Here is a 19,388-nt window from a genome sequence, read left to right on the forward strand (position 1 = left end):
AAATCTTAAAACATTAACCACTGTTGTGGCGAGGGCAGTTGCTGCTGTTACACTGTCAGGCCTGTAGGGGAAACCCCACTCATTCTGCCTCAGTTCAGCTGCAGAGCAAGTGAGTCGGAGGAGTAGTTGCAACAGTCCCTGCTGATTCCTCCAGCTAGAGTGACCAGATGTCCCGATTTTATAGGGACAGTCCCGACTTTTGGGTCTTTTTCTTATATGGGCTCCTAATACCCCCAGCCCCCAACCCGATTTTTCACACTTGCTGTCTGGTCACCCTACCTCCAGCTCTCTACACTGGGCTGGTGAACAAGGAGAATGAAGATCATTTGCTCATCTGGTTCACCTCCCCTGGGCCAGGCTTGTTCCCTCCCCACCCCTTGCTATCCTCACATTGGTTGGCCCAGGCCAGGCCTGGAGCACTCCTGCTCCTGATACCTTTCAGTTGCCTTCCATGGCTGACCCCAGCTGCAGCCTCTTGCTGAGCTCTAGCTGTTTTCTCCCTTGGCCTAGGAAGGGGAGCAGCAGGTGCCTGGCTTCTTATCCCCCTCCAAGGGAGGGCCAAAGACCTCACCATATCCAATAAGTCTTCCCTAAACAAGGGGAGAAGGGGTACAGCAGAAACTCCTCCTTCTGCCAGGGAAGGTGCTACTAGTGGAGCAGATGGGAGGACAGGTAATACCTCCCATAAGTGGAGGACTTGTGGAAAGACTCCCCTGGGCTGTGGATCTGGCCCATAGTGCCTTGGATGCAAAAGCATCTTTCTGACTGTGCGCGCACACATACCCATCACCCACCATTGGGGTGAAACAAACAGCTGTTAGCAGCAGGCAGCAACACTGTCTAACCATTGGCAGAAAGTGGAGGATACTGAAGCCAATTGAACTGCAGGGAAAATGTTCCAGACTGGATGGATGCTGAACCCAGATATTGACACCCCCACTGTTGCAAGTGACATGACTGAGAGTTTTACTTAAGTTTTACATGTTGCCAGAAAGACAGCATCCCTAGCTGCAGAGTGCACCTAACACCATGTTGGTGTAATCAGAGAAATGGCAGAATTTCCCTTCCCACCCTCTCTCCTGGGTCACACAGGTCATGCTCCACAATACTCTGGATTTTGCATGGTGGTCTGACCAGGCCTGCCACTTCTTATCTTGTGAGATTTGCCAAACTCATATCCAGAGTTGGTGTAGATACAGACCACTCAAAATAGCCCTGGGCGACTCAGATGGGCAACGTGCCTCTTTATGAAGTGGAGGAGATGGCATCTCACCAGTATAACATGCAGACAAGGGGAAAACAGATTGGGATTATCCTGACATACTGCAAATGTATCGTGGCTGCAGTAATCTGATTTTAAAATATATACCTGTAACAATTCCTTAACCTCATCTGGGCTCTTGAGTGCTAACATTATAAGATTTGGGTTCCAGGACTTTATAATTGAAATGTTGTTCACACTGGCATGAAGTTGATTATACGGGGTTCTAGCTGCGGAGCAATTAAAAAGTAAACCCTCCAATAATCTGTTTAAATTCAGCAGCTGTTTGTAATCCCCTCTTAAAACATGAAAACAAAATTTTTCCCTGCTGACTTTTTGTCCTTTTCTGTTTTCTAAATCCTGTTTTCCTGTGTTTCTATTGCTGCAGGAGGCAGTCTGACTCTCTGCCAACATGCCAGCATTATCTGTGTTAGCAGGGATGGGCACTGTGTTGAGGAGAGTTTTAACTAATGGCTGTCTAGGAGAAGGAGGATCACCTATTGTTGGGGTTTACTTTGGTTGTCGTCTCATTAAAATGGTGGTTTTTAAAATGTTTCTTGGCAAGTGAATAGCTTTTTTAAATGATTTTGCTTTCTTAATACAATAAAAGGAAAAATGAGGAAACATTTGGTCACAAACGCTAACCTGTATAAGTGTAACCACTGGACAGAGGTATTAATTCTGGCAGCATTTTTGTAATGCAGTCCTGAGTTTTGTTATGGCTGCCAAACCTTGGTAAAGCATGACAGTGTATTGCGGTTTACAACTAAGGCTCTGGGATGGAACAGCTCCCATCCAAGGATGCTCAGGAGGAGGGATGGTTGTGTGATTAAGGCATTAGGGATTTAGAAGATCTGGGTTCAATTCTCAGCTTTGCTCAGACTTGTGTGACATTGGGCAAAATCCTTAATCTATCTGTGTCATGGGAATAATAGTCCTTCTTTGGGCCCCAACACTTGTCTTTTCTATTTAGATTGTAAACGCTTTGGGAGAAGGACAGTCTATATTATGTGTCTGTACAGTGCCCAGTACAATCCTGATCTTGTTTGGGGACTACAGTATTACAATAATTCTTGCAGTTGTTGAAGACACACTTGGACTTTAAGCTGATCTGGTCCCATGGTGTGGTCATAACATGCTTTCCCCATAGTTACCTCCTCCAGGAGTATTTTGAACCCAGTGGATTGCAAAAGGGGGTTTCCTAGCTTGCACAGTAGAACTGTTCTTTTTACCAGAACTAAAACACTTTCTTAAAAGAGAGAGAGAGAAGCATTGTGTAACTCTCATGTAACCCAGATAACTTGTCAGGATTTCAGGAGGACTTTCAAAACTTTAGGCACCCGTGTGTGTATAAATAAACAAAAGTATGCTAAAAGAATCATATTTGATTATCTGTATCATGATGTTCATGCACAAGGGGGCTGAATTAAGGGTGCACAGGCAACCTTAATTTTGTCATTTCCTAACTTTAGTCCTCAACTTTGCAAGTCTAACATTCTTTTATTATAGTTTTTTGCATGTATCATCCTAGGTTTTTAAAAAACAAAACAAAAACAAATTCCATCATGTGGCATCATATCAACACCCATGTTGCTCAGAAATAGGGTTTGAACCTTTAGATCCACGTGGAAAATGTCTGCCATTTGAGCTAGCAGAATAACTGATAGCAGAAGTAGGTTGCAATCATCTATGTGGGCCAGCTACTAGCTGGAGATGGGGTGCTCTTTTGCTAGTGGATTTCACAGATATTTGCTGCCAGCCGAGGAACGGTGAGACTCTGGAATCTGGCTTCCATTGCAGATTCTGGAGGGGAGTGGGTTCTAGTTGGCGGGAGGGATAGCTCAGTGGTTTGAGCATTGGCCTGCTAAACCCAGGGTTGTGAGTTCAATCCTTGAGGGGGCCTCTTAGGGATTTGGGGCAAAATCAGTACTTGGTCCTGCTAGGGAAGGCAGGGGGCTGGACTCAATGACCTTTCAAGGTCCCTTCCAGTTCTAGGAGATAGGATATCTCCATAAATTTAATTTAATTTAATAGTGGTCACAGACCACCTGGCCTATCCTAGTCCTGTCTCTTCCAATCCCAGTGTCACTCTCCTTACCCAGACAGTCCCAGTTTCCCTCTGGGGGCTTCCTGTCTGAATTCCAGTCTCCCCTCATCCATCTCTGGTCATTCTCTCTGCTGCTCTCCCAGGTCTGGCTCTTGTCCTCTCTGCATTCCATTCACGGAGCTTCCTCAATGCTGCCTGGGCGCCAGCAGGAGGAGCTTTGAGAGCAAAGAACAGATGGTCTCCCTGCTCTCAATTCTGGTGCCCAGTGCCACAGCTGCCAAGAGCAGCAATTGCAGGGAAGGCCCTGCTCAGCCATTGACTTGGAGCATGCCCAGTGCAGACGGACTGTTCAGAGGACTGCCAAACTCTTAAGTCTCTACCGAACATATCCAAACTGAAACTATTCCCAGGCTCATAACTTGACCAAATTTGGGGGCTGTTTTCCCACAGAACCAGCAAAAGGAACATCCCTGATAGAGCTCCCCGCCATCTTCCCCCTGCCTGATTTCAGGTCCCTGCTCCAAAGTCTGGAGGTGCTAAGGTTTCTCAAAGAAATGGTTGTAAGAATTTAACGTGGACAAAACATGTTTTTCTTTAACCTCATTCTAAAAAGCAGCTGCATTGTTTTTGCTGCAACTTTCAAACAATTGAAAGTGCACACATCTGGCATGGGAAATTTCAGTCCAAACAGTTAAAGTGTGGGCAGAGTTATAAGCAACTGAAAACAGGGTCTTATAATGAGAAGTTTCAGGCAACCTTAATAGTAGGCAGCACCATCAGCTGTGCCTATAATATGTATGTATTGTTAGTCTGGAGGGCCCATCCCTGTTAGACTGCTCGTAATTGACCATCCTTTAAAAACCTTTACATGATTCTTTAACTCTCTTTGAACATAAATATTGCCTGTTTCATTTCATGGTAGTAAAGAGGTTGGCTTTTTGTGCTTTATTCTAGGTGGATGTACTTAAGGCAACAGCTCTGCCCTTGCTGAAAAAATTTGGAATTGATGGTGAAGGTTTTGAACTGAAGGTAATAATTTTTAATGTTGGCTGAAATGACATTTTGCCCTGGTTCACACATGACTACGTGTTTCCTGCCCTATTTTGTCTTTAGGAGATGTACTATCTCATTAGGTTTTAATAAATGTGTTACTAAAAATTCTTTGCCCATCTTGTTGGCCTTTTAGGGCTTTAGCAAAGCCAGAGTCCAGGAGCGTGCAGTGGGGGAGAAATGCCAAGATTATTGAGTGGGAGAGGTTGGAAGACAGCAATAATAGTCATTCTCCTTCCTCTCCATGTTCTCCTGCCTCCCCAAAAAAGGTCGGCATCGTTTCCTCCTCTTCAATCCATTCAGTTTCCATCTCCCTTTGCTTACACTTCTGACCCCTAGGTACTGATAGTGGGATTGTCTCTCTCTTCCCCCATTCCCCCATCCCTTACCATTAGTGCAGACACACAACCACTGAATCCACAGTCTTATGCAAATTCAGGGCTGCCTCCAATTTGGGGAGGCGTCTCCCCCACAGTCCACTAATTATTGTACCTTTGGCAGATCCCAAAATGTGGGTCTGAGCTGGGTCAGGGATTGGGTAAGGAGAAGAAATTGTGGTCCCTCCAAACTTAATCTTATTTAAAGAAAACAAAACAAATACCCTTCCGCACTGTTTCCTGCCAGACAGGAGTTCCTAACTATTAGCTGACTTTTTTTTTTTAAATACCTACTTAGTGTGCACATGGGTTAATTATTTTAAATATTTGCTGTTTCTGACAGACTGAAACATCTGTACCCTTGTTGCTTTCTGTTTGGTTAATGAGGATGAGTTGGGGATTTGATTTAGTCCTTTGCATGCTAAGCATCTGAGAATCTTCATTAAATTCCTTCAGAAGCAAGTCATTTCTCCAGCACCAATGCACAGATCTGCTTTTATTATTCCTTTCACTTAATGTTCAATGGAGATTTCTCAGTGGCAGGCATTGTCCATCCTATTTTAAATTAGATAGAGAATGATCTTTACCTCTTGGTGTAAATTAGCTCTAGCATCGCCATAGGTGTTAGCGTTGCCTTTCCTGTATTCATGTGACACTGGCCTCTACTGTTAATGTTCTAGTATAAGTGGAATAAAAGTCATCTGTTTGAATTTGTAGATGTCTTCTTTCATTTGTTTGCTAACCTGTTTGCTCCTTTTTTACTGTGGTGGCCAGATAACTAGAAGAGGAATGCCCCCCAAAGGAGGTGGAGAGGTGATATTTGCCTGTCCAGTTAGGAAAGTCTTGCGACCCATTCAGTCCACAGACCCTGGCAAAATCAAACGGATCAGAGGAACTGCGTATCTTTTTTTTTTTTCTCTGTGTTTTTTTTCATTAACCTTCTGCGGATAGCAATTTATCATGTGGTTCAGTGTACACCAGAGTAATATAGATACATATTGCTGTGCTTATCACACAGGTTATTGGATTGCAGCATAACAGTATGAAGTCCTTATCCAAAACTCAACAGGAAACAAGTAAATAAAAAAATGAAAACCGATGATAAGGGTGTTTTTTTACCAGAAATGCTTAAGTAGCAAGGAAAATAGAAATGCTTTCCCATCACTTACGCCTTCTTCAGCATGGAAGACTGGACTAGATGACCTCTCAAGGTCCCTTCCAACTCTACATATGATTCTGTGTCGTGTAGCAATACCAAAAAGGGAACCTCACTATTAGATTTATTTAAAAAAAAAAAAAAAAAAAACTTAGTTGGTTTATTGTAGGTTGACCTGTTAGGCTCCTTTCTTTCAATAGTGATTATACTAAATGTATGTAGAGTGAGAGCCTAAATTTAAGCTCAGTTTGTACTGCACAGCACACATATGCATTTATGCCACTTCTGTGTTACTGGTATAGTCTGTTAGCTCTTAGACCTCCAATAATACAGTCAGGGATGGAAGTGGATGATGTGTAATGCAAGGGACGTGGTACACTATGGCAAAATACAAGCTCATACTGTGCAAGCATATGGAGCAGACCCTCATGTTTAGTGCTTTCTTTCCTCTTGTTTTTCACACTGTATCTTTCTCAAACCTTCTGTTCCTGTCGTATTAAGACAATAAGAAGTTCACTCAATCAGAAGTGTAGTTATTCTCTTCCCTTTGGGGGAAACAGTGTTGGAGTTCACTCCCATGAGCTCCTGCTCCCCTGGAGCATTGTGTAACTTGTAGCTCAGTATGTAACTATAAACTTAAAAAAAAAAAAAAAAAGGTCCCAAACAATCCAGTTTCCATCAGCCTGAAGGGAAAACTGGAGCAGAGACAGGTTTCCTGCCAGAGGCATTGACTTACAGTGCATTCACCTTTTACTTGTGGCACTTTCTCATTATCTCCCTTGTGATGTACACGAGAATGGATCACTTTGTCCAGAATCTCAAATTGCAGCGTTGGGATTGGTACATTCTCACCAGACTGAAAGAGTCTGTTGATTCAGTTATATACTGTAAGATCAACAAGGATGCAGCTAAGTGTTTGATTGCATTCCACTCTTTGTCACAGTCTTTCCAGAACTGATTTGCATGAAGAGAACAGTTTCTCAATGCCTCTGTCACCTCCACCCTGTATATTTATATGTTGTTTTGTCAATTCACACACAGATACGTGGTCATAATCTTAACATCCCCTTTTCCTTTCTTGCCCATGTTTCAATGCACCATCACAGGTCAGCTACGCTGGAATTGGCCCTCCCCTTTTTAAATCTGGCCTTGCTTTTTTATTTCCCTGAGCTTGCTCACTCTTAACAGACTCAGTGGCAGGATGTTGCCTCTGTCAAGCCAGATGAAAAGCAATATCGTTCAAGTGTAGTGAGTAGCTGTTTCTCAGGCATTTTACTTTCTCTCCGTCGGGAAGAACATGAATATTCTGTAAAAAGCAACAGAGGGTCCTGTGGCACCTTTAAGACTAACAGAAGTATTGGAGCATAAGCTTTCGTGGGTAAGAACCTCACTTCTTCAGATGCAAGTAATGGAAATCTCCAGAGGCAGGTATAAATCAGTATGGAGATAACGAGGTTAGTTCAATCAGGGAGGGTGAGGTGCTCTGCTAGCAGTTGAAGGAGGCCAGGGAGGTTGAAGTGTTCTCCTACAGGTTTTTGTATATTGCCATTCCTGATATCTGTCCACACAATAGCAGATGTAAAGGTAGCCATCTTACAGCAAAAAAACTTCAGGACCAGACTCCAAAGAGAAACTGCTGAGCTCCAGTTCATTTGCAAATTTGACACCATCAGATCAGGATTAAACAAAGACTGTGAATGGCTATCCAACTACAGAAGCAGTTTCTCCTCCTTTGGTGTTCACACCTCAACTGCTAGCAGAGCACCTCACCCTCCCTGATTGAACTAACCTCCTTATCTCCATACTGATTTATACCTGCCTCTGGAGATTTCCATTACTTGCATCTGAAGAAGTGAGGTTCTTACCCACGAAAGCTTATGCTCCCAATACTTCTATTAGTCTTAAAGGTGCCACAGGACCCTCTGTTGCTTTTTACAGATTCAGACTAACACGGCTATCCCTCTGATACATGAATATTCTGGGCTTTTGAACATAGGTTTCTCCCCAACATACAGAGGGGCAGTATTGCTTCCTTGAAACTATGGATAGAGCGATCACTATTACTGCTTGAATAGAAAAATCTGAAATATTTTAAAAAGCATGGAAGGAGGCCTTTGGAGATAAACCCCACTTCCATGACTAGGGATCATTTTGGAGAGAGGATTTTTGTTTAAAGATTTGGTATCCCACTTCTGTAAAGGTGAGAGAGATCTGAAACCCTCTCCCCTAGAGGAGGTCCTCCAGCAAAGCCCGGGAAGACCAGAGTTCACTTTGTTGATATTTCTAAGACACAAAAACAAGAAGAACCCCACCCCACCCCCCACCAGTCCTTTAAAAGGGTAGGACAAAACCACAACCATTCAGGCCTGCACACATTAAAAAAAGCAAAAGGTAATGCAGCCCTTTAAAAAAATATCCTTTGAAGATCACCTTTTAAGACAGGAGTTTTCTTAGTTATAATGGGGGGGTCTTCTGTACAGGTTCACTGTCAAAATCAGAGAATTATAAAAAGAGTGTAGAAAGCAATAAGAATGCATGCAGCTATAGAAAAGTATAAATTCAGGTTGAAAGATGGGCTGGCATCCATGAGTGGACATAGATTGCAAAACCAAATATCCAAAAGAATGTATTGAAACCTCTTTGTGCACTAGCCATCTTTCTGGTTTAAAGTACCTTCCTATTATAATAAATTCCTTGACTTCATAACATAGGTATTCTGTCAGAGTGTCGCCACAGATAGCAAACAGAATCGTGGATTCAGCAAGAAGCATCCTAAATAAGTTTATACCAGATATTTATATCTACACAGATCACATGAAGGGGACCAGTTCTGGAAAGTAAGTATTGAGGATTCCAAGGAATCTAACTTAAAATCATACTAATGTTTTTTTAAGTTTGATATTTTGGACTAAAGTATGCTGTCAAGTTTGATAGTGCATTTAATCTTTAGGACCTGGTCATCTGTTTTGCTGTTTAATGAATGAGTCCTTACAAGAAAAATGAAATACTTGATTGTGCAGGTCCTCAAAATATTGTGTCTAGATTTATGTAGTTTGCTTCTTAACTATGCAATGTAACATTACAGTACATCCAATGAAGGTAACATTTCCTTGAGTGCTTTCTTGGGTGTTTAATTTGTTGTTTCAGTCTAGCACTGCGTATAAGATATGACAAAAGTTCAGTGGGTGGAGTAGGTATGGTGTGAAGGCTCCGATTCGAATCCGATTATAGCCTTCTTGTTGGAAATGGTGATGCCTGCAGGGTGAGACCAAACAATTTAAATAAAGCAAAACTCATTACTGACCTATACATGGTAACTTTTTTCCCCATACACAGTTCAATTGTGAAGTCTGATGCCTAGGAACTGAATGAGAGCGAGCATGTAAAAGTCATTATACTAATACATTTTATTGATCTGGTTCATTAGCAAAACATGAACGTGAAGCAAGGTGGAGATATTGTAGTTCTGACATAGCATGACAAACTGAGGAACTGTTTTGTTAAGACCTGCCAAATTCCAGTAACTTGTCATTTGTGGGTGAAGGTGGAGGAAACCTTGAATAACTGTCTCTAGCCTTTCCTGTTTCTAATATGCACAACACCCCGAACAAACACTGTTCCAGTCATTTTCTCTTTCACTTGCTTAAACGATGCACTCTTTTTTTTTTTTTTAGTTGTTGGTGACCACAGGGAAGGGGAAGTGCTTTAATTGAAAACAGGCTGGTAACTGGAAGATAAAGGAATAAAAGAGTATTGTGCATGGTTATGTGGTGGCATGAATGATCACCTGCAAAACTGTTTCTTTCTCCAAAAGATTCAAAAGGCCAATGTGTTGTAAACAGTGTGGAGGACACGTGAACTTTTGCTTTAGTGCTGACGCCTATTGTACGTCATGAAAACTGTGCCATGTTTTTGTATGCATGCCCAGGGGCCCTGCTGAAGTCTAAGGGAGCCCTGTACATGCATCCAAGGGCAGAACGTGGTACTCATACCTGTTCTTCAGTACGGATTTGTAGTTGGTAAAATAGCATCATCACAATAATATACTTAATACTGTAGTCAGTGTGCCCTGCTTGCATCTCTTCCTTAACCACCAGGTCTTTCTTGTAGTGGCTCCCTTTTGCCTACTTTCTTGCCAGAGCTTGCATTCTTAGAACTGCTTCCCACTTAATGTTTGCCAAGTACCTTCCCCCTCCACCTCAGAAAACTCTGTCCAGCTCCATAAGCCCACAATTTGCTCTCTCCTGTGATTTCTCTCTGAGTCTTCTATTGCAAGTGCTTTGGGGCCCAGAGTCCGACAAGTTGTGGGTAGGAAGGGTGGCTTAGTGGATGGAGCATGGGGTTGGGACTTAAGAGAAGTGGGCTTTGTTTGCAGCTCAGCCACAAGACACCCTGTGTGACCTTGGGCAAGTCATTTGATCCAGTCTGTGTCTCAGTTCCCCACCTGTAAAATGAGGGTAATACTTCCCTAGTTCATACGGGTGTTGAGGATAAAATCCGTAAATGGTTTTGAAGCACTTGGATATTGTGGTGATGAGGGCCATATAAGTGCCTAGCTTGCTGGGTGCATTTTACCCCTCGTTTGGCACCTTGTACATGTAAACTGCATGTAAATCAACTACTTTGTGTTGGATTTTCAGAAATGTTGAATATCCACAACTTCAGTCATAGCCGCTGGGAACTGCCAAGGGCTCAGCAGCTGAAAAGTGAATTCCTTTGTATTTACGGTGCCTTTGAGTCAGAACAGCTTAAAGCTCTTTACGTTAGATTATGGATAAAAATTCAAAAGCCTCTAACAAGGTGCTTCTAATGAGTTAGGCTTCTGTCACCCCTGAAAATGGAATTTAAGTGATTTGGAAAGTGTTACCCTGTACTGGTTATGTTTGCAAGTCTAAAAATCTGCACCGAATAGTTGTTGACTATAACCTACTTTATGTGAAATGATTGCTTGTTTCAGACAGTTTCTTTTCTGTCATTCCACCTCACTTCACTTAACACTCCTGGAGACTAGGTATTGTGGCTCAAGGTATTAACAGTAAGCCAAGGTTATGAACCTTTCACTTCTGAGGCATGATTTTACCTGACAGCAAAGTGGTAAAAAGAAGTGAACTGAGACAAACTCCTTTTAGACAGGTCTGCATTGTAAAATACTATGGCATTTGGCACCTGGGTTGACAGCCTTTGCAAAGAAGGGTTAAGGACTTAATGGGCCTGGATACTGAACTCTCCTCATTCTTACAATTGGTTCCTCGGTCTTGGTTGGCACAAATTAGCAAGGTAGCACGTGGAAGCCTGCCCTGTCATTTCCAGCATTGTCCTTGTCTTGGGGATAAATAGGATTAGCAATGACTGATCAAGCACATATGCACCATCCTGGATTTTGACTTCCAAGGTAAAAAGGATTGCGGAGTCCCTTCCTCTATACCAGCATCTTCAGGAAATCCAGCATCTTAGCCTCTTTCACAACCCCTAGCCTAAAGCACCTCTGAAAAGGGGAGTGAGAAATCCTCTGAGTTGTATTCCTCTGTTTATATGTCTGGGGACTTGCACCAGAAAGTTCATCAATGCAAAGGGTAGCAGATGCCCTTTGCAACTACAGGAGGAATTAGATCTTCATTTGTGTGAGCCAAATCCATTATCACCCTGTGCAGGTTTTGCTAATTTATGAAAGCTAGAGAGCAAGTTTACTAACAGAGCACTGTCGTGGTTGCTAGCCACCAAGAAATGACGTCCTTTGGTATTGTTCCCATCTTACTTTCCAGATGCTCTTTCTGTCTCTGTTCCAACTAGGAGGGTAAGAAGAAAGGACATGTCTTAATATATGTCCCACATCGCTCTGCAAACACAGACAGTTAGATATGGGTGGGATCACTACTGTCGTGCAATTCCTTGTGTGTTCCACACACTCTTGAAACTCCCTTTTGGGAGGATCTAGATGATGCTGTTACCATATATATGGAGATATACCTATCTCATAGAACTGGAAGGGACCTTGAAAGGTCATCAAGTCCAGTCCCCTGCCTTCACTAGCAGGACCAAGTACTGTCCCTGACAGGTTTTTGTTGGTGTTGTTGTTGGTGGTGCCCCAGATCCCTAAATGGCCCCCTCAAGGCTTGAACTCAACCCTGGGTTTAGCAGGCCAATGCTCAAACCACTGAGCTATCCCTCCCCCCTGTTCTGCGGTAGTGCTGGCAAATAAGCTGTCGTAGAAAGAAACAACTGGCCAAGAGTGCATCAGTTTAACTCTACATGGCCTGCTGCTGGGGCGTGCGATGTGTAGGGTTGTGGGTGGGGAGAAAGCAATACAAGTACTTTCTCCTGGGGGGCTGGGGTGGAGAAGCTGCAGTAGTGGTTCAACAGCAGTGCGTGGTAGAATGGGGCTGACTTTACTGCTTTGCTCTTCGGGTCAGCATGGGCTGACAGTACCTCACTGTGCTCTTTAGGAACCTGTCCTCTTGTGCTATGGCCGCCTGAATCCTCCATGAGTTCTTGAGGGAGCCACACCTTGTCCGTCTCAATTGAAGGGATTACTAGGGTGATACAGGGTCTCTGACAGGAAGAAGTAAATGAAGGGTCCTGTCAAAGAACAATCCCCTCACATGGCGGGGGGGAGAGTGGGGAGTGAGTGAGTAGCTCAGCTAAGAAGGTGAGTGAGGTGAAATAGGGGGTGAAGGAGGTGTGTCAAAAATCCTGATTGTCAAATGCAGAGGTGGGGAGGAGGGGTTGGGAGCAGGAGCAAATGAAAGATGGATTGCTTAACTGTAGGAGGAATTTGAGTTTCCTAATTGACTCCTGTAGTTGAAGGAAATTCAAATGTAATCTCTCCTTCTTCCCTCGCACCCCAGACAAACAATTAAAACTGAACTCCCATTCATACCAGAGAACCCTTTCCTCATTGACCCTTTGCCAGCCAGTCTCCATACAGGGGCCTCTCTTGAGCAGAGATTGCCACTGAGAAATCGTGCCAGGCTGTGGCATAATTGTCTGCAGCAATTAGGATTGAATGGCATGTAATTTACTCAAACTGAATTCAGAAAAGATTAAACTGTTAGTCATTTGATTTGTCTTGTTGTATCCCTCCTTTGAGCAATCATTTACCTGTTTCCATACCTCCCACCCTCAAGATCTTCTTTTGAGATAACAGTTTAAAGCAAATTGCATTCATGGCAAAGGAAACAGGCTTTGATTTTTGTTTCTCATATGTGAGATTCTGTAGCACAAGTTCTTTTTTGTGTCTGTGTTCACGAGCTTTTTCTCAGCCTTGTGACTAGTGAATTAGCAATTGGAGACTTGTAGCTTGTGAATTCATCTTGCTTGTCATATGTGAGCCATTAGAAACAGAGAACAAGGCAAAAGTTCTCCTTTTCAGACCCTTAAAGCGATACAGAAAACTCTCTCCAAACTCTGAACAGAGTAAAAGCTATGAATATGCTGGTCAGTGGCAGAGAATGCTGCTTTATTTGACGCTCTGTCGCATATACTTTGGGATTCTTAGGAAGTTGCTATCGGTGATGTCAGGTGGCTTGTGCATTCATCTACATCAGCATTTCTCAGCCTTTTCAGATTGGTGATCTCTTATTCAAAGGCAAAAATTTTCATGATCCTCTTACTTTTATAGTAAATATATCAGTGACAGCAAGTGTATATAATTTATTTGCCTGTATGTTTCAAGTCATTGACAGAGAATACTTGACCTTCAAGGGGAAGGGTGTGCAAGGAGTGAGAGATCGAGATTGTCTTTGCTTGAGGTTGCAATACAAATTTCAATGCCTCCTGACCCCTCAGATTGCCCTTCATGACACCTCTCCACCCCTGAAGTTGCAATCCACCAGTTGAAAAACACTGGTCTAGACAATGCACTTTTTTGTGAGTTTGCTGCTAGAATTCTCTGTCGTGATCATGTATGGGGCGTTTGTTGTAGATCATGCATATTCTTCTGAAACAATAACTTCCTGCCATCATTCTGAGCCCTGGGAGTTCTGGGTGCAAAATCATCCTTAGTGCCATTTTTGTGAACGAACTACATATTTTGACTGTCCTACAGCAGTCAAGGGTGCTTTCTTTTCCCAGCAGAACTAGATCTTGTTAGGCATTCAGGAGCCATAATAAACCTCAGGGGCATTAGAAGCATTGAGGAGGTACACACTGTAGTTTGGCTGCATAGCTCTTGTGCTCTGTGTTTGGTATGAAGGCGTTCCTTGCTGTTAGGTCAGTAATAATGAATTTAGATTTAGACCATTCTGATGAAAAGGCCTGAGTAGTGGAGAGGGAGTCCAGTGGCACTTTCCCTAATTCATGTGTTGTAGGAAAACTTACACATTGAGGAGAGTTAAGCTAACTTTATTTTAACAGCCATTTGCCAGTTTTCTTCTAAAGTTTAAAATGAGACAACTGTATGAATAAAAGACAAAGGGTATTGTTTGGACTTCTCAGTAAACTGTGCTCAGCTATCTCTGGATTTCTGAGATAAGGTGGGTAGGGTAATATATTTTATTGGACCAACTTCTGCTGGTGAAAGGGGGACAGGCTTTTGAGCCACACAGAGCTCTTCTTCAGGCTTTCTGGTAAGACAAACCCCACCTTCACACCTGCAGTAAAATAAGGTAGCATTGTATATTGGCATTATTCTGGGCTTTCTGGTAAGGGGATTCTGCCACAGAATAGGAGTTATGGAATTCTTCTATAGAACTGATGCTTTGACCTGTTGGCTTAAAGTGGAAACAATCAAGGAGAGCTGGTGAATAATACAGGATTAAAGTATTAATTACTTGCATCTGGTGCCACATTTGTATTCTGATCTTGCCAAATCCAGAAGCATCCTTCCAAATAGAGTTTGGCTCCTTAGGGAAATGTTTGTTTTGTTTTTGATTGCAAATGAGGTGGAAGTAACAGTAATGAGAGAGATGAAATGAACATATAAAGACTATTCATGTTAGGCTTGCAAATGGCAGCGCTATAACCAGCATAATAGTGGGCAGCTTTTGGCTTGGTTTAATCCTGAAATGCTGTTAGAGTAACCAATTATTCAGTGCAAGTCAAGTAGCCTCCTAGCGGAGAGCACTGTTGGAGACCTGTATGAGAGAGTTAAAATGAACTCGTTTCTTCCTTTTAGCTCTTCACATACTGTAACCAGATACACCTTTCAGTTCTGTCATTGTCTTTCAGGTCTCCAGGTTTTGGCCTGTCCCTTGTCGCAGAAACCACCAATGGCACTTTTCTGGGTGCTGAACTGGCATCTAATCCCCAGGGCCAGGGAACTGCTGTACTCCCAGAAGAACTCGGCCTGAACTGTGCAAAGCTGCTGCTTGAGGAGATTTACAGAGTAAGTAGCCAAAGTATTCTCTCTCTCGCTGTCCTGTGGCTGTAGCTGGAGGAAAGGTAGTGTGCAAGGGGAGTCGCTTTCATTTGAAGCACGTTTCTGTCACGTCTAGCCTTTTGTTGGGCTTCAAGTACCAGTTTACTGCTCTTTAAAAACACAAATTGAGGGTTTTTTTTTTCTAGAATAATAAGCGTAGTTAATATAGCAAGTATATTAAATTGCATTCAGACAGCCATTTTCTCCCCAGATTTATTGAGGCAGCCATCTTTGTATATGTTGGTGTACATAAACGTGGGACAGTGGCTGATTCAGGTAGTTGGTAATCAGATATAGAGTTGCCTGCTTTGCATCCAGCCAAAGAAGTGACCTGTGGCTGTTGCTGTCTTAATCAGTGTGTGAAGAATGTTGTTGGTGGATCTTGTCCTCCTCACCCTGTGGTGGACACCATTAAAAGTAAATGACTTGCCACAATATTGACTATACTGTGAGATGTCCCACATTTAGAATATGTACCACCCTGAGTCATTTGGGGGACAAAACTTTCTGACTGCAGGGCCCCAAGTACTCTCCACCTCTGTCCAAAAACAAGTGGGCCGCTTTCATTGGACTGGCTATAAAAAGCTCTTTGTCTCTGTTGTGTTGTCATGAGCTTTTTCACTTGAGCAAATGTAATAATTCTTTTTAATAAAAGAATGAGATTGCTGCAGGGTCAATGCCCACAAACAAACAAACAGTCTCTCAAGTGTGAAATGTTACCAGAGATACAGGAGAGTTGTAACGTGCATCCTAGCAGAACTACTACATGTTGTATTTGAAAATCCATCTACATTTTGCTTTAAAAAAAAAAATTGGTTGCTTAGCAGTTGAGTCGACTTGCCCAAAATAACCACAGTGATTAGGCCAAAGGATGACATCTGAGATGCTGCCTTACTGCACACAATTGGAGTCATATCAGGCACAGCAGAAAGCCTCCCTGGATTGCTTTGTGCGGGGATTCATGTTTTCCCTTCCTGTGCTCAGGGATCCTGTTTGAAAAAAGCCTAGAAAGCACTTAGTGGGATCCTTTTGAGACATAGCTATGTCAGACTGAAAGAGGACTTCAGGGCCATTGGGTTGGTGGCCTAGTGTCAGGGCTTCCTCTCTTCAGTTGGACTGGAAGCATTGGGCATCTGGCTCCCTCAGCCTCTTGGGGCCAAGGTAAAAGGAAGGACATACAAGATGTATAATGTGTTTAGAGTGGCCTCTATGCAGTAGTCTCATTAGAGACTGCCTGAACGATGGGTCTGATTTAATATCAGCAAAATAAGCGAAGGGGAGGAGTGGAAGGTAGTACATGAAAGCCTCTGGGCCTCATTTAGAATACCTAGATCAGCGGCTCTCAACTGGGGGGTTCTCAATTGGGAGGCCACAAACCGGTTTCAGGGGGGGCCACAAAGCAGGGCCAGCATTAGATTGGCTGTGGCCCAGGGCAGAAAGCTCAGAGCCCCAAACCCCCTCCTCCCACCCCACGGCTGAAGCCCCGAGCACCCTCCAGCTGAAACGCTGAGGGCCTGCCCCCTCTCTGCTGGGCCCTGGCATTTTTATAGCATGGGGGGGCTTCAGAAAGAAAAAGGTTGAAAATCCCTGCTCCAGATCTCGGTTCTAGTCACCAGATGAGTAATGCTTGCTTCACCAGTGTAATAAATGGCGTTGCACACCTGTCGTCAGAATTGGCTTGTGCACTGTACAGCAGCATCTTCTTAGTCATTCAGAGCATTTTGTGTATGAATGGTTTTGAGTGTCTGGATCATAAGGGGCAGATACTATATCTTGCTGTCTCTTTTTTTTATGTTATTTTATTTATTTATTTATTTATTTGCATGGTACTAGAAAGAAAATGGCTGTTTTAGAGAGGATAGCCCTCTTAGTGTGCTCTTTTTCTGTTAGAGTTGAAAGGCTGAGGGGAAGACAGTGCTTTGCCTGGCATCCATCCTCTATACAAAATAAAGGAGGAACTTAGTTATATCTGCCTAAAGTAAGATAATATCTTATCACTATCTACTTTAGTCGATATGGTTTTTGGGGGAGGAAATGAGTTTACAGAACCCCTCATTTGGTACGTGTAGGTGGAATTATGTATTAGAAAGTAGCCAAGGCAGCATTTTAGTAGGTAAATTGTGTGTATTGCATTCTACCACAAGCATACTTTTTGTATTAACTCTAGAAAAAACTTGTGTTTGTTAAACTGATTTTAAATGACTACTGTTCAATTGTGCTGAATTCTCATGTGGATAATAGGCTTTCAGTCTTACAAATGATTCAGCAATTGCCATCTTATTTATAGTTTTTGATTAACAAAAAGTGCTTATCCACTTTAAGTACTTCAAATGCACTCTGAAATGAGAGAAGAAACTACTGGTGTTGACAAAATGTAGCCAGCTCTTATGAGGCACACATGTACAGATTGTATTTAGTGCTGAAAATTTAATTTAATTGGAAATAGCTAAAACTAATGTCCCTGTGAGTGCTGCCAGGTTGGATTAAAGTATAGTTGCTGTGATTATAACTCAGTAAACTGTCTCTCGAATATATTGCAACTCATCTTATGCTATAAATTTCAATTTTTCACTTGCTTATAATATCTCCTTTTGGGCTGAAACCTTCCATACTTGGTCTCAGCTAAAAGTTTTTTTGGGGGGTTGTTTAAGTTTGTGAAAAATCTGTTCTTTCATATCAGCTAGGCAAATGGGCAAAACTTACTTTTTTCAGTTTTAACATAATACCTTAACTGTTCTCTTCATATGACTGAACTGTAAAACTTGCAGACTTAACCTCTGGCTAGTGCATAATGAGGAAATGGCTCTGTATTGTATGCTGTGGATAGCACCACTGGTATCCTTATCACCTAGACCTGTATTCAGAAGGTTATCCGTGACTCCTCCCTTCAAATCCGGACAGCAATTTAATCCCATTACTGCTTTTCCACAATGTTTGAAAAAATCTGGTCCTTTGTGTCTAGGCCTATGGTAAATCTCTCATCAACAGCGCCCCTATCATTTCTTGTCTTTCCTCCTACACACTCTTCTGCTTCAGTTTTCTGGTTCTTCACCTTATCCCTCTCCAGTGCATCAAAAATGATATTTCTTACCCTTGTTTTCGTGAGGTACCTAGCACATACTTGAGAGCTCAAAATATTAACAGATAGCTGGGGAGGGGAGGAATAATTGATTTTTCACTCTTACCTAGCATGGGCAGTTATCAGTAGCATTAAACACAGTGTTGGCTAGAGGCTGGGAACCCATGTCAGAAATGCAGAAGATTGGACTTCACTTGTATGGGGGGGTGTCTGAGTCTGCTTGCCTGTCCATTCCACTGAATCAGGTCTCAGAACTCTCAAGTAGTGACAGTAACTCCTCACTGAAAGCCGTCCTGGTTAATGTTGTTTCGTTGTTACGTTGCTGACCAATTAGGGAACATACTTGTTTAAAGTTGTGCAATACTCCCTTCTAATGTCTTGCAGGAAGAACAGCCTGTTGCAGTTAGCTGGTGGGGGCTTGTAACCAGAGTGGACCGGCAGCCCCCCTATCAGCTCCCCTAAGTTCCCTGTGCGGCAGCCGCCCAATCAATTGCCGGCAGTTCAGCTGTCCCTCCCCCCACTGCCATGTGCTGCTCCTGCCCTCTGCCTTAGAGCTGCTCCCAGAGACTCCTGCTTGCTGTGCAGGGGCGGAAGGGTGGGGGGGCTAATGTCAGGGTGTCCCCCTCCTCCCTGCTCCTGCACCCCGCTTACCCCTTCTCCATATAGAGCAGGGAGGGGACACCGACAGAGAGCCTGGGGCAGCAGCTGTTGTCTCAACTTCCTGATCCACTTAAAAAGACAATGCACTTAAGAGTGGGTCAGCTTAATTAAAGGGTCAGTGTGCATCTCTCTCTCTCTGTGTCTGTCTCTGTCTGCCATGCTGTCTCCTCTCCCTCGTGTTCATGCTGCCTTGTCGGAGAGGCTACATTAACAACGTGTTAACCCTTGAGGGCTCAACTGAGTGCTAGTTCATCATTTAGCAGCCAGGGCCGGCTCCAGGCACCAGGCACCCAAGCTGGTGCTTGGGGCGGCACCTGGAGGGGGGCGGCGTGGCGCTCCGGCCGCCGGGGAGAGCGGGGCCACAGCCGGGCTCGCCGCCCTCCCCCCGGCGCTCTGGCCGCCC

General features: G+C 43.3%; 1 protein-coding gene across 2 annotated transcripts in view; it reads left to right on the top strand.

The window, feature by feature from the left end:
* The window catches only part of RCL1 (RNA terminal phosphate cyclase like 1), a 51,192-nt gene that overhangs the window by 12,245 nt on the left and 19,559 nt on the right, over positions 1–19,388 (top strand). For both annotated transcript variants that reach the window (XM_024218142.3, XM_024218141.2), the window contains exons 4-7: positions 4,263–4,337; positions 5,510–5,634; positions 8,603–8,728; positions 15,057–15,213. In XM_024218142.3, coding sequence (XP_024073910.1) covers positions 4,263–4,337; positions 5,510–5,634; positions 8,603–8,728; positions 15,057–15,213 — 483 coding nt within the window. The remainder of the gene's footprint in view (positions 1–4,262; positions 4,338–5,509; positions 5,635–8,602; positions 8,729–15,056; positions 15,214–19,388) is intronic.

The sequence above is a fragment of the Terrapene carolina genome, unplaced genomic scaffold, assembly GCF_002925995.2.
Source record: "Terrapene carolina triunguis isolate 2854851 unplaced genomic scaffold, T_m_triunguis-2.0 Scaffold113, whole genome shotgun sequence".
NCBI classification, from domain to species: domain Eukaryota; kingdom Metazoa; phylum Chordata; order Testudines; family Emydidae; genus Terrapene; species Terrapene triunguis.